Source organism: Pelobates fuscus, chromosome 3, assembly GCF_036172605.1.
Source record: "Pelobates fuscus isolate aPelFus1 chromosome 3, aPelFus1.pri, whole genome shotgun sequence".
Taxonomy (NCBI): domain Eukaryota; kingdom Metazoa; phylum Chordata; class Amphibia; order Anura; family Pelobatidae; genus Pelobates; species Pelobates fuscus.
This window is the reverse complement of record NC_086319.1, coordinates 14297312-14311310: the sequence shown is the minus strand read 5'-3', so window position 1 is coordinate 14311310 and position 13999 is coordinate 14297312. Positions and strand designations below refer to the sequence as shown.

General features: G+C 37.1%; 1 protein-coding gene across 2 annotated transcripts in view; it reads left to right on the top strand.

Moving 5' to 3' along the window:
* The window catches only part of PHF21B (PHD finger protein 21B), a 98091-nt gene extending 84533 nt beyond the window's left edge, over window positions 1–13558 (top strand). For both annotated transcript variants that reach the window (XM_063446732.1, XM_063446731.1), the window contains exons 9-13: window positions 6690–6712; window positions 7105–7263; window positions 8747–8810; window positions 10056–10159; window positions 11855–13558. In XM_063446732.1, coding sequence (XP_063302802.1) covers window positions 6690–6712; window positions 7105–7263; window positions 8747–8810; window positions 10056–10159; window positions 11855–12085 — 581 coding nt within the window. In that variant the 3' untranslated portion in view covers window positions 12086–13558. The remainder of the gene's footprint in view (window positions 1–6689; window positions 6713–7104; window positions 7264–8746; window positions 8811–10055; window positions 10160–11854) is intronic.
* The last annotated feature ends 441 nt before the right edge of the window (window positions 13559–13999 follow it).

Genomic DNA, 13999 nt, shown 5'->3' with positions numbered 1-13999 from the left:
TACCCCCAGTAAAAACATGCGTGCATTTAATAATGTATTTTTTCAGTGTGATTATATATAAAAACAGCTTGCAATAACTGCAGATCTCTTGTCTGCAGCCTTTGCAAGCCCTCCCCTTCTAACCCCGCCCAGACTTTCTGTAGCTGTCCAATCACACAATGCAGGTCAATGAGAAGTCTTTGCAAGGCAGGTGCTCTGGGCAATTGCTGCCTCTTGAGTTTATCTCCTCTGAGCTAACCAAACCAGGAAGTAACAGGACCAGTTGTCTGGTTGACAGCCAGGGGGTATAACAAGGTTAATTTGAAAATAAAATTCTATTAAAATATTTTTGTAACATAATATAAAAAGAACACAATCTTCACACATAAAGCTTTTCAGCAAGATAAAGTGCTTTAAGGCTCTGGAGTGTCTCTTTAAGATGTGCACCCGCTATACTCCCATCACAGGCTGGCCCAGATTATTTGGAAAAATGAATTATTAGTAGATGTCTAGTCTGAGTAAATGAAAATAGAATGTAGTCCATCTTCAGTTAAAGATTAAAAGACCACTATAGTATCAGGAAAACAAACTTGTTTTCCTGGCACAATATAGTCCTTAGGTCCCTCCCCACCCACAGGGCCCCCCTCCCGCTGGGCTGAAGGGGTTAAAACCCCTTAGCCACTTATCTTAATTCAGCGCAGGGCTTCCTCAGTGCTGGTGACCTCTCCTCCCCTCTGTCGCCAGCTCCAGAGTGGAGCCGAATGTACATGCGCGGCCAGAGCCACGCACGCATTCAAACTGCCCATAGGTAAGCATTACTCAATGCTTTCCTATGGTTGTTCTGCGTGCTCAATGCGATTTTCGCATTGAGCGTCGCGGAAGCGCCTCTAGCGGCTGTCTAGAGACTGGATTAAACCTGCAATGTAAACATAGCAGTTTCTTTAAAACTGCTATGTTTCCTGCTGCAGGGTTAAAACCTGGGGGACCTGAGTTAATTCTAAAATGGATGTCCGGTGTGAATTATATTTTTGTAATTGTCATGTTATACAAACAAGAAATTCCATCTGGTCTTAGGGCTTTCAAGTGTTTAAATTCTTTAATGCAATGTGTAATGTGGGGATATTTATGGGATAATAATAGTAAACGGTTGAGAATTGCCCACTATTTCAATTCTCAGATCCCAAAGATCGTTATCATGTAAGTGAAATGTATTCCATATAAATAAAATCACAATTTGTTATAAAAATAGATACAATTTATTGTGACAAATTAAATAATAATAATAAGTAACATGCGTGACAATAATCAATGAATATTCAGTATAACATGAGTATGCAATACAAATAGCAATACATTCCAATGGCTGACACAGTATAAAATCTACAACATTAGCTGTCAAGACAAGATTTATGATGGGCTTCACAGAGAAACGAAAGTGAAACTTACACACACAGAAAAGCTTTCTTTCACACAGCTTGCAGCGTAAGGCCATAAAACTTTAGCTAACAGTTAGAATAACCCTTTCAATGCTGGTTAGGTCCTTCTAGGCATATATTATCCTATTTCATGTAATTTTAATTAACACAACATCTAAACCAGCTCATTAGTCATTTCCTGGAACCATCCAATAAAAATAATCTACCAGATTCTACAAGCTGAATTTTAACTTGCCTAAACAGATATTTTATCTTATTTTAGAGCAAATCAATACACCTGGATAAATATCACGATATGCTAACCTGTTATATGTCACATTAATACATAATTATTCTAATTCCATCTGCAGCATGGAATGGTTATAACTATATATTTCTTAGTTAACTAAGATTTCTAAATATGGAAATCTGACCGTGATTTATCCAGTCATATATCATGCTATTAGAATTTTTTTTAAATTAAATTAGATTAATTAAATGAAACCAGTATAATTACCAGTTGAGTAGACATTCTCATCAGATGAGTAGGTAGTCTCAGGAACTGAATGGATGTGTGATTGGTGTGTAAGAAATTCTGAGTGCCCTGGAGTGGATATCTGTCATGGATTTCTCTGCATGGCCTAATCTGAAACCCAAACTCCAACTCACTTCAACTCCGACTCTTTGACTTCGCCCGCTTCCGACTGCTTTGCCCCCTCTCTTCCCTTTCTTGCTTACCTTTTTAAATGGAAAAATTCTTTGTTCGTCACTAGGTGATAGACCAATAGAAAACTGGAGGTGTGGTTACCTTCCAGATAGCAATTTAAGTATTTGGTCTATAGAGGGCAGTCTCGTCCCACTAACATTCCTATCCAGGAAAGAGTTAACTTCTCCTGGTGGCTATTCTGACGTTATTTAGCTTATCTTTATGGTTAATATAATTTAAGTTTACTCGTCAGTTCAAAGGGTTTTCTTCAGACAGTGTGTCTCCAATTCCTGCTGTAATTTCTAATATGACAGTTTGTAAACTAAGTTTCACCTTTCACTTACAATGGGAATCTTGTAAAATTTAGAAAGTAAAATTAATTACTTATCTTCTCTGTCACTAATGTCTGGGTTTAGAATTATTTCTATTCCATTAACATTTAGACAGTCTTCCATCCCCCGTTCTCATTTCTTATCACTTGGTTTGTATATACAATGCATTCTTTAGCTCCGGCTAGGTTAGTCACAGAAAGGATAGAAATTTGTGTCTTTGTTAGCTTGAAATCCAAAATGGAGTCTGCTCTGTTCAGAGTGATTCTGACAATATACATTTTAATTTCTATCATCGCACAAAATTTCTGCCGATATAAATATCCTGACAGTAATTTACTGTGCCTCCATAGCTGAGTATAATTTGTTTAGAGCATCTTGACTGTTTGTGGGTAGAGCACATTTAGATAAAACCAATCTGTTAGTTCTTTGTTCACAGCGTGGGCCGTTTTCGTTCCATTATAGAGATGTGCAGAATAGGTGGCAAACTATTTTATAATGATAGTGGATTTGTATTCTGGGCTTTATTTTGGAGTGTAGATTTTGTTGTTTGAAGAAGCACTAGTGACTATTTAATGCCTAGCAAACAAAGTGTCAGATGAATCCGTTTTATCTTTCAAAGAAGGGTGTTTATTCCAAATGAGAGCTCTAAGTGTGCCGGCCATAAGGAAGGCGTTCATTTTGTTCCTTGCAGATTGGAACTGTGGAACGGCTCCTATTAGGGGAGAAGATTTGTGGCTCTTTTATATGGTGTGCAACTTAAATGTAAGCTAGTGAATATTTCACAGTCTAAGCTTCTTAAGTTAAGATACAGTTTTAATAAGTGGACGTATGATGTCGGCTTTATGGGAACAACAGTGACTGATACTTCAGGATATGAGTTTTTGGAGAATTATTGCTATAAATCTACGGTAAAAAGTGTATAGACAGTTTGAAGGTGGGGATTAGTGTAAAACCCCATACAGAGAAGGAGAGAAAGTATAGCTAATATAAAGGTGATCTCTACATGAAATGGAGAATAAATAAATGGATGCTCGAAATAGAAAACCAAGCTGATGAAAATAACATTTAATTTTCACTGGGTAATAAAAGAGTCAGAAACAGTACAAAGAAAATACATTATACACTGAACAAAATTATAAACGCAACACTTTGTTTTTGCCCCTATTTTTCATGAGCTGAACTCAAAGATCTAAGGCTTTTTCTATGCACACAAAAGGCCTATTTCTCTCAAATATTGTTCACAAATCTGTCTAAATCTGTGTTAGTGAGCACTTCTCCTTTGCCGAGATAATCCATCCACCTCACAGGTGTGGCATATCAAGATGCTGATTAGGCTGGCCACAATAAAAAGCCACTCTAAAATGTGCAGTTTTATCACACAGCACAATGCCACAGATGTTGCAAGTTTTGAGGGAGCATGCAACTGGCATGCTGACTGCAGGAATGTCCACCAGAGCTGTTGCCCGTGAATTGAATGTTTATTTCTCTACCATAAGCCATCTCCAAAGGCGTTTCTGAGAATTTGGCAGTATATCCAACCGGCCTCACAACCGGAGACCATGTGTAACCACACCAGCCCAGGACCTTCACATCCAGCATCTTCACCTCCAAGATCGTCTGAGACCAGCCACCCGGACAGCTGCTGCAACAATCGGTTTGCATAACCAAAGAATTTCTGCACAAACTGTCAGAAACTGTCTCAGGAAAGCTCATCTGCATGCTCGTCGTCCTCATCAGGGTCTCGAACTGACTGTAGTTCGTTGTCATAACCGACTTGAGTGGGCAAACGCTCACATTCAATGGCGTCTGGCACTTTGGGGAGGTGTTCTCTTCATGGATGAATCCCGGTTTTCACTGTACAGGGCAGATGGCAGACAGTGTGTATGGCGTTGTGTGGGTGAGCGGTTGCTGATGTCAACGTTGTGGATCGAGTGGCCCATGGTATCGGTGGGGTTATGGTATGGGCAGGCGTATGTTATGGACAACGAACACAGGTGCATTTTATTGATGGCATTTTGAATGCACAGAGATACCGTGATGAGATCCTGAGGCCCATTGTTCATCCATGACCATCACCTCATGTTGCAGCATGTTGCAAGGATCTATACACAATTCCTGGAAGCTGAAAACATCCCAGTTCTTGCATGGCCAGCATACTCACCGGACATGTCACCCATTGAGCATGTTTGGGATGCTCTGGACCGGTGTATACGACGGTATGTTCCAGGTCCTGCCAATATCCAGCAACTTCGCACAGCCATTGAAGAGGAGTGGACCAAAATTCCACAGGCCACAATCAACAACCTGATAAACTGAGCGAAGGAGATGTGTTGCACTGCGTGAGGAAAATGGTGGTCACACCAGATACTGACTGGTTTTCAGACTCCCCCGGAACTCCCCCAATACAGTAAAACTGCACATTTTAGAGCGGCCTTTTATTGTGGCCAGCCTAAGGCACACCTTTGCAATAATCATGCTGTCTAATCAGCATCTTGATATGCCACACCTGTGAGGTGGATGGATTATCTTGGCAAAGGAGAAGTGCTCACTAACACAGCTTTAGACAGATTTGTGAACAATATTTGAGAGAAATAGGCCTTTTGTGTGCATAGAAAAAGCCTTAGATCTTTGAGTTCAGCTCATTAAAAATAGGGGCAAAAACAAAGTGTTGCGTTTATAATTTTGTTCAGTGTATTTAGTTCCTATTATTTTCGAAGGTGTAGGTTCAGTTCACAGCGGCTGGGAAAGAATTGAAAAAACACCTTAAGCTGGTTCTGGTTGGACAGAAAGAAAGTGATATGCCATGTGCAGGCGCACACAACAAACTCCTCTGCCAGGGTCAGATCGCTCTGCTCAAGTACAAATGCTTAAAAAGCTGAATGAAAAAGCAGTGCTTCCCCAAATAATGTCATTGATGAGGGGGTGGAGTTTGAGTACCGGAGCGCTAATAAGTAAAATGCATGAGATTTTAAAGGTAGATTTTAAGGCACCCGAGGCCTGCAATAACCTATATTGGTCATGGTGCTTGGAGTGTCCCTTTAAGGGCATATTGGCCAATTCATCAAGGCGAGCTTGCAGCATAATGGCATGGCATATCAGGGCTACAATTCAGCCTTGAGGTCGGTTATGTAGACTGTACACTAGCCAGCCTGAGTTATGAATAAAAACTGTGAGTGCTAAGATGTCACTGATGGGGGGGCCAGCGAGTTATCAGCAAGAACCGAACCCAGGATTGAAGCTACCAGATCCAGCACACAGCTGGCTGGAAGCTGGGGTGTAGACTGGTTTAAAAATGCATTCTGCTGAATTCTAAAATGCACAATTACTTCACGCAGTATCTTTGCAACATTATGATTGTAAGATATCCTGCCGTCTCTAAATGCCACAAGATTTTACAACTTTGCAGCAAACTTTTTTTAATTTTTTTTAATGGTTGCTGGCTCAAATCTACCATTCCTTAGCATTTTTAGATGATTCCATTATACATAATAGCACTCTCCTTGCTGGCTGCCCTTCCCCTGTTTGGAAGAAGATTTATAGTAGCTGTGATACATTTCCAGTAATAAGCTGTAACGGCTGCAGTAATGTCTGTTTCTAACTTTTCTGAAGCAAACAGCCGGCATCATAAAAAAAAAAAAGTTTTCTTCCTTATTCCATGTATTTTCTTTTAAAACTATTCCAGGATTATGTAGAACTCTGTCCAAAAAAACTGCTGCTTGTTTAATAAAATGAGAGACCGTATGCTGAGCGCATTGATTAGTTGTAGATTAAAACACTGGATATATGAAGGTTATGCAAATTGCTGGGAGAATGACAAGGGCAGTCACAGCCTCTTCTGATCACTTTGAGACGTTTATCAAAGCTTTTGGGGCCATCACGGCACCCTGCACCCAGCTTTCTCTGCTAATGAAATAAAACCTCATGAAAGTCCTTTAAACTCTGGTCCAAACATATTTTAGTCAACTATTAGGAAAATGTTCAAATTATTGACTGACCCATGTTACCATATTGTCTAATGAAGTAGGACGTGAAAGGGGTTTACTTCCTAAACAGTGCATTAAAGTACGTTGACAGACAACTTGCCAGTTCAGATCTAAATGGCCAGAGATGTTTTTTTCAACCTGTCTATTAAGGTCTACGCATTTCCTCTGTGAACACACTGTTTAGGGGATAAAACTCCCGTGCATGACACCTGCCTAATATCCCTCTTTCATCTTAAAATACTAACCTATTTTTTGCCCTTCTTTTACGTGCTAGCCATTATGGATCGCTGTTGGAAGGTATGTTCGTCAGCTGTGCCCGGTGACAGTATTTTGTGTCTTTTGCATGCATTCTTCCAAAGAAATATAATTTCCTCTCCTGCTTCTCCAGCTAAGAAACCAATTGCAAGCTAGTGAGTTACAGATCCCTCTGACATAAAGGGATTTGTTTAAATACTATAACTGCTATAATCTAACCGGTGCCTGGAGATATAAAGAGCAACTTCATGGAAGTTAAAATGTTTTATTACCTTAATATTAAACCCTAATGTTATATCACACACTCTTATTGGAGGCCCTTATAGTGATCAATAGTGCTCTTAAAACGATTGTGCCCTCTTAATACTCAAGTCATCGCTCAGTGTTATTGTTTTTTTTTATATTTCTAATTTTTTTTTTCTTTTTGTTTCCAGCCTGAGATAATGCATGATGAGAATTGTTCAGCGTGTAAACGTGGCGGAGACCTGCAGCTCTGCAGTATGTGCCCTCGAGGTTACCATTTACATTGCTTGGATGCCCTAGCTAAAATTTCACCCAAAGGAATTTGGGTGTGTCCGAAGTGCCAGCAAAAGGTAAGATAATACTGTTGTATTGGAATTGTCTTGGACAGTGTTATAATGACCAGCACCAATGAAACCTGACTACTGATTTGTTTAATTGTTTTGGAGATTGTTCTCAGATAAAATAATTGTGGGGAGAGTTTCAAACTTATCTTGAAATCCTCTTCCATTTCTCAGTACCAGTATCCCTGGAGCAGTCCATTTTTGGTATTTTCCATGACATTACCCCAAGTTATCTTAGATTATTCAAATGGTTTTATCAGCTGCCATAAATATTATATTTCATGACTGGATTTAACCTGGCAAGCCAATCCTGGCACTGTGACACACTAAAGTAGCTTATGTGTTTAAATTAGACTAGGTTGAAACTTTCCAATATAAGGTACATAATTTGTTAAAAATTTGGAGCCCTATGTTCAATCTGTAGGCATACATAAAAAAGCACTTGTTAGCCAAATATTTCATTTACTAACTCTTACTCTTTATGAACACCCTGTGGGCGTCCTCCAATTCCAATTGAATGACAGGGAATGATGGAGTCCGTTTCACTTTTTTCTTTTTCAACATACTTTACTCAGAACTGACATTATCAAATATTTGTGTAAGTTATTTGTTTTGTTTGTTTATTGTTAATTTTTTTTAAATGGACCTTGCATAAAAAATCTAGATAATAGGATATTCCCCACCGTACTAGACCCCTAATAACTTAATTCGGTAAGTCCTTAGACTTCAAAATAATATAATTTATCTACTGATGCAGTCAACTCAATGTAGTAGTTTTTGAAATTAATTTCTAAATTTCAAGACTCACTATTACGCACTTGTCTCTTTTTGCTAGGATTGCCAGATAAGAGCCTCATAATTAACATGCAAACCTTCCAAATAAGCCTCCTTAATTACTTCAAAGAGCTAGCCTCTCTCCAAAAATATCCTGTAGGCTTCTACCTAAAATAAATGAAAACTTGAACAGTTCCTGCAAGGACTTGGGAACATTTTGATTGAGATACCCTGCATAATGTCTGGGGTAAATAGATTTCACTGTTTTGCAATGCCCTTTACTTCCTCTATGGGGCGCTGTGCATTATGTTTGTTCAACTCCCTTTACATCCTCTGTGGGGCGCTGTGGGGTATGTTTGGGCAGCGCCCTTCACATTGTCAATGGCGTACTGTGCATTGTATTTTGGTGTGGAAGTAAAGGGCGTTGTGGAATGATGAATATGGTTACAATTATGTATAAAGCGCCAACACAGTTAGGGAACAAGACAAGCATTTTAATTCTAAATAATATATGTATGACATAAGGAAACAGTAGGTGAATAGTGCCCTGCCCAAGTCTATCCAATATATACATATTGTATTACTTAAACTTAAATTTCTATAGTAACAAGCAGCAAATAAATTATTCTTGTCAAATATTTGCAGAATATTAGGAATTCCTGTTATTGCATAAAACACTCATATTTATGCTCCTTTTTGGTGGGTTTATGTTTTACAGAAAGATAACGTGCCATGGACTGGGACCCTTGCTGTAGTTCAGTCGTATGTGACACATAAAACAGGTTAGTAGATATCCGTGTTACCATAATTTCACTGTTTTTCGTCAGTTTTATTTCTGGATGCAGCCAGCCGCAGTGACTGGGTTACTATATTTGAATTTATTTTTTCATTGTTCTCTGCTGTTTGTTCATTCACCATCAGGCTAGGAGCTGTACCTCCTGTGGTTTTTAATAACCTTTCTGAACATTACATAGGAAAGTGTTTTACCTGGAATTGTCTATGGCTTTGAATCGGGGTTTTAAAGAGACTATCAGGCTTGTTGCTAGTGGCACAAACATTTTGCATTAAGATTTGTTAACACAATGTGAAGAGGTGGCATACAACCCCCATCTCTACAAACCTTCCAGCCTCAGTGAAACGTGGATGAGTTTGCTTACAAAGAGTGCCTCTCATTTTGCCATGTCTGCGATCACCTCTATAGATTACAAATTTATCTTAACAGGTAATCATCTTCTTTTTTAACATGGCCTTTAAAACTGATTACAAAGTGGCAATACATTGTACTAGCAGCTCACCAGGGCGCTGGTGGTTTGGGGTGTGTGGTTAAATCACTAATGTGTAGGAATCTGATATTTCTGGTTTCCACACAATTACTGTGTTTACTTATTTTCACGTGCATCTAAATGGCATTATAATGGAAGCACAGTTAATGAATACTAATAAAACCTTCTGCAATGCAATAAAAATGTAATTAAACATATATTATTTTTTCTTCTAGCAAATATGAAGATAATGTATTATTCCTTAATTAATTTTTAGTTTGAGTGTGGGTGTATAAACCAGAATATGGCCTGCACAGTGGGGGTGCTGAACTTCAGTGGGGTGGTCTGCACACTGTCAGTAGCGCAGTGTGCAGACTTGCTTTAATTACTCACCTACAGTGAAAATTGTCACTCACGCATTTTCTTGGAAGTCCGACACTTTGAGAGTCTGAATATTCTATGGAAATACACTGTTAAAAATTAAATCTGGAAATTAATTATTTACCTCTGTATCACGTCTTTACAAGTTCTCCTCTGTGACAAACCTTGAGTATTGAATGGTGAGATAGGTCAGTGGATTGGGTTCCTATTTTAGTGTCTTAGAGTCACCAGGTTTCATTTGTGGAATGGTAGTGGGATATTATTGGCCATACCTTTACTAGTTAAAGATTATATTATGTTGTATCTCTCACATTATTACTGTATTTCCTTTGAAGGCTTGGTGCTGGGTGCTTAGATCACTCATTTCACTTTTTTCTGTTTCAGTGAAAGAAGAAGAAAAGAGAAAATTAAAAAAGAAGGAGAGTGAATTGAAAAATGAACAGAGGCAACTGGTAGAACAGGAGCGACAGTTAAATAATGCCATGAAGGTAGGTAACAACAGTTTGCCAAAAAATACTCTTTATTATAGAAAGTAAACAACTATACACAACTCACCAGAACACAAACTGGGACTTAAAGTACTTATTACTAATCATAGCTAAATTGGGACCAACACATATGCCAACCAACCATGTACCAATCATATAACCAAAAATATTGTTTAAAATGTTGGATTTTAGTATTATGCTGTTTGTTTTTTAATAAATACTTATTTGCATCTACAATCACTCAATTGAAACCTCACAACAAATTAGATTAATGAAAGGGAATGTTCTGTAAATAAGGCAAATTATTAATAAATAGTAAGTTATGTAACAAATGATAAATCTTTACACAATATGAAATTGTATCTTCATAGAAGATTTGGAGATGGACATTTTTATTCCTTTTAACGCAGTACTCACTGCAGATTGCTTTCCGATGATGAAAACATAATCTTTCCTGTTTATATGTTCTGATGTAAATAGTTTCTAAGCATTAAGACAGATATCGCATCTCATTGTGAAATAAAGATGTCTCATGTTTGATATATGAAATTGACCATATGGACAGGGAACACCGAAATCTAAATTACTTTTCTGTTTTGGTTAAAGAGAGACCGTCCTTTAAACCAATGACTTATAACCAGTGTCACGTAGCCTGACTTCACCCCAGAATGTGCCATGAACACATTCCGGTTATTTACTAAAATGAGAATTGTTGGCAATTCAACATGAATTCAAATCAAATATCGAATTTAAGGGCTAAACTGGCAGCATAGCTGACCTGGAGACATTTTACAATTCAGATATTTTGTCTTTGAATTTGTCATTCACTTTTAATTCCCTACAATATTCACTATAGATAATAATGGGATTGACTACAGAGTTATAATAGTTTGAATACGATTGTAAAATTTTTAATTTTTTTTAATATTATTATTATAAGTATCTGTATTAAAATTGGGATTTGCATTTGGAAATTTAATTAAAAGTAAGACTGTTTAAATATATCTGTAACTGGAAGCCTTCGTGTAATTGTAACATTTATAACCTGACGATAAAGGTAAAAATAAAATGTTCCTTGGAAACGTTTTTGTCACTGAAGAGTGCCTTGGTCCAAAAAAGGTTTGGAACAGCCACAGGAGGTGTATTTAACACTGCAGTGTGTGTTCCTTCAAAATGTCAGCGTTTTGCATTAAAGAGTTAATAGTAATGTGCCACTTCACTGAGATGAAGGGTCTATGTGCCCTTAGAGGTCCTTTAAACACTGTTTTCAGTATGAATATATGTTAGCAATGTACATATTGTATAGGAACAAATACAGATCAATAGAAAGAAAGTTTAACTTGCCTTAATAATTTACTAAGTTTTATTAAATTAACAAGAATTAACACAGTCTTAACACAGTTTTTCTTTAATTTCTCATGGTTGCCAATATTGTCGAATTAATTATTTATAGAAGTGATAGCCACATGGACTATATTCTTACAGTTGCTGTATAATTTGTATTGATTGATTTGTTTTTACACAGATTCCTTATTTAAAATGTTTTCAGTATATAAAAGCTGTAAGATAGTTAAACATGTAACACTTAGTTTTTTTGTAATTGATCCATTAATATATTCCTGCAGGACTTGTGCTTTGTGCTCTCTTTGTAACCCTATAACCCATCATTATTTTATGCTGCCTTTATTTTGACAGAAATGCTTAGACCTTAAGAATAGCTTGCTGGCCCAGCAGAAAGGGACCCAGTCATCGCTGGAACGCCTCAAAACTCTCATTAGACTTATCCAGAGCGAGCAGATGATTCAGGTCACCATGACAACCACCACCTCCTCCTCCTCCTCTTTGCTAACCGTCCCTTGGATCAAACCATCATCTGCCGCGGCTCCTCTTCACAAAGGCCTGCAGCAATCACAAAGCAACAACTGAAACCGACAGCCGGGCGGGACAAGAACTTTCAGCAAATGTTGCCAAGAAGAGAAACGAAAGAACAATCTGTCTTTTCTAACATACACAGCGTACACAGGCCTTTGTGTACATGCAAACTTGCAAACACATACGTATGGTTTGTAGGTTCCAACGGTGACTATCTGCAAGACAGCAGCTTGCACCACACTTTATGCCGACACCTACAGTGCTTATCACTTTCTTCAGTTCTTTTTTTTACTTTGGCCTTAAAATATTTAAGAATTTTAAAAACGAAAAAAAAAAAATCAGCAAAAAAAAAAAAGAGGGAAATTGAGAAGTTGAATTCAGCTTTCCTTTCCCCCTGTGCGTAATATGTCAAAGCAAAATGAGTGGAAATAAAGTAGATTTAGTTGGAAGGGATTTCAGGATCTATTTTGGGAAATATGTGTAGGAGATTATATAAAGTGTAATAGTTTTTATGAGGGATGGGAAGTCCTACAAGTGAATTCTGCCACATTTATTCAGGTGAATTGTTTAACGGGCTGTTAAAAAATGTTTGCCGATTATACTCTGAGCCTTCAAACAAAACAAGTAATTTTTTTCAGTATTAATGCAGCTGGGATTTGGCAATCTCTGAGAACTGTTTAAACTTAGCGTTTTTGGTGGCGTATTGAAATATTTTCATGCAGACGCTTGTGTATATGCATTCTGAACTGTTTCACAAAATACGACTAGAATCCACCTTTGTTTTTGCAGATCCTTTTTACTTAGTTTGCTATCGATGTATTTTTCTCATGAAGTTTTTTTTTTTCATGAAAGATTTAGCAAAATGACAAAGTGGGTAACTTTGGCAGGCTGGATTACTTAGATTTAGGTAAAATTTACAAAAAAGGGGGGATTTGTCTTTTTTTTTATTATTATTTTTTAAAATATTTTTTTTTCTTGCCAGTACAGACAATAAGCCAAAAAACTTAACTTTTTTGTATTGCATTTTTATTGTAAAATATATATTGTGAAAGGAACAATATGCTCATTTTATTTTTTGCTTGCAGATATATCTGCTATATGGTACAGGAAAAAATACTGCCTCAAGTGGAGTTTCTCATATCAAATATATCAATTTTTGTTAAATATTTTTTTCTATTTTTTTAATTATTGTAGATGGAATTGTTGAGTTGGGAAAGATACATTTGTTTTTTTAAATGCAGCTTCTAGAGACATTTAGCTCAATGACATTTAGCTCAACCTATATATATTGGCACCTACACCCTACGCTAGCTAGTCTTCCTTGTACACCAGCGGTCAACCTAGCCTAGCGCCCACATAGGCACAGAGTTTTCTGACCTAACTTGGATTGCAGCAGTCTGTTTATTTTTAGTATGAACGTACCTAATACCATTATTCGAAAATTCACATTTATTGCAATATTAACTGAAAAATGTGGTGCAGCATTTTTTTTTTATTATATTTTAATAGCTTTTCAGTCTACTTTTTATTTAAAGAGATTGTAATGCTTTAATGTAGCTTTTAATAAAATAGCACACACAGATTAGTTAAAATTTGCATGCAAGCAGTGTGAGATCTGTCTGTTCTGCCTTTTACTTCTCCCACTTTATAACATAGCTGGTAACAAGTGGAAGACTAGACACAGAGAAAATATATCATGGATACATTGTAAATGAGAGGTGCCTCCAGCTCGCAGCTAGAATTAGTTATGGGTTAGACAGTAGGAAACTGTGTGAAGACAATAATGTAAGAAATGCTCTCTCTCTTTTTAATAAATATAGATTTTAAGAAACAGTAAAAAATGAAAATAGACAGAAAAAAATTACAACTTTTCTGTGCATATTTCAACATCTCTAAATGTGCTTTTATTATATAAGCGAACCTTCCTGATTACTGTCTCTATTACAATCAAAATTGTAGTGGTAACGG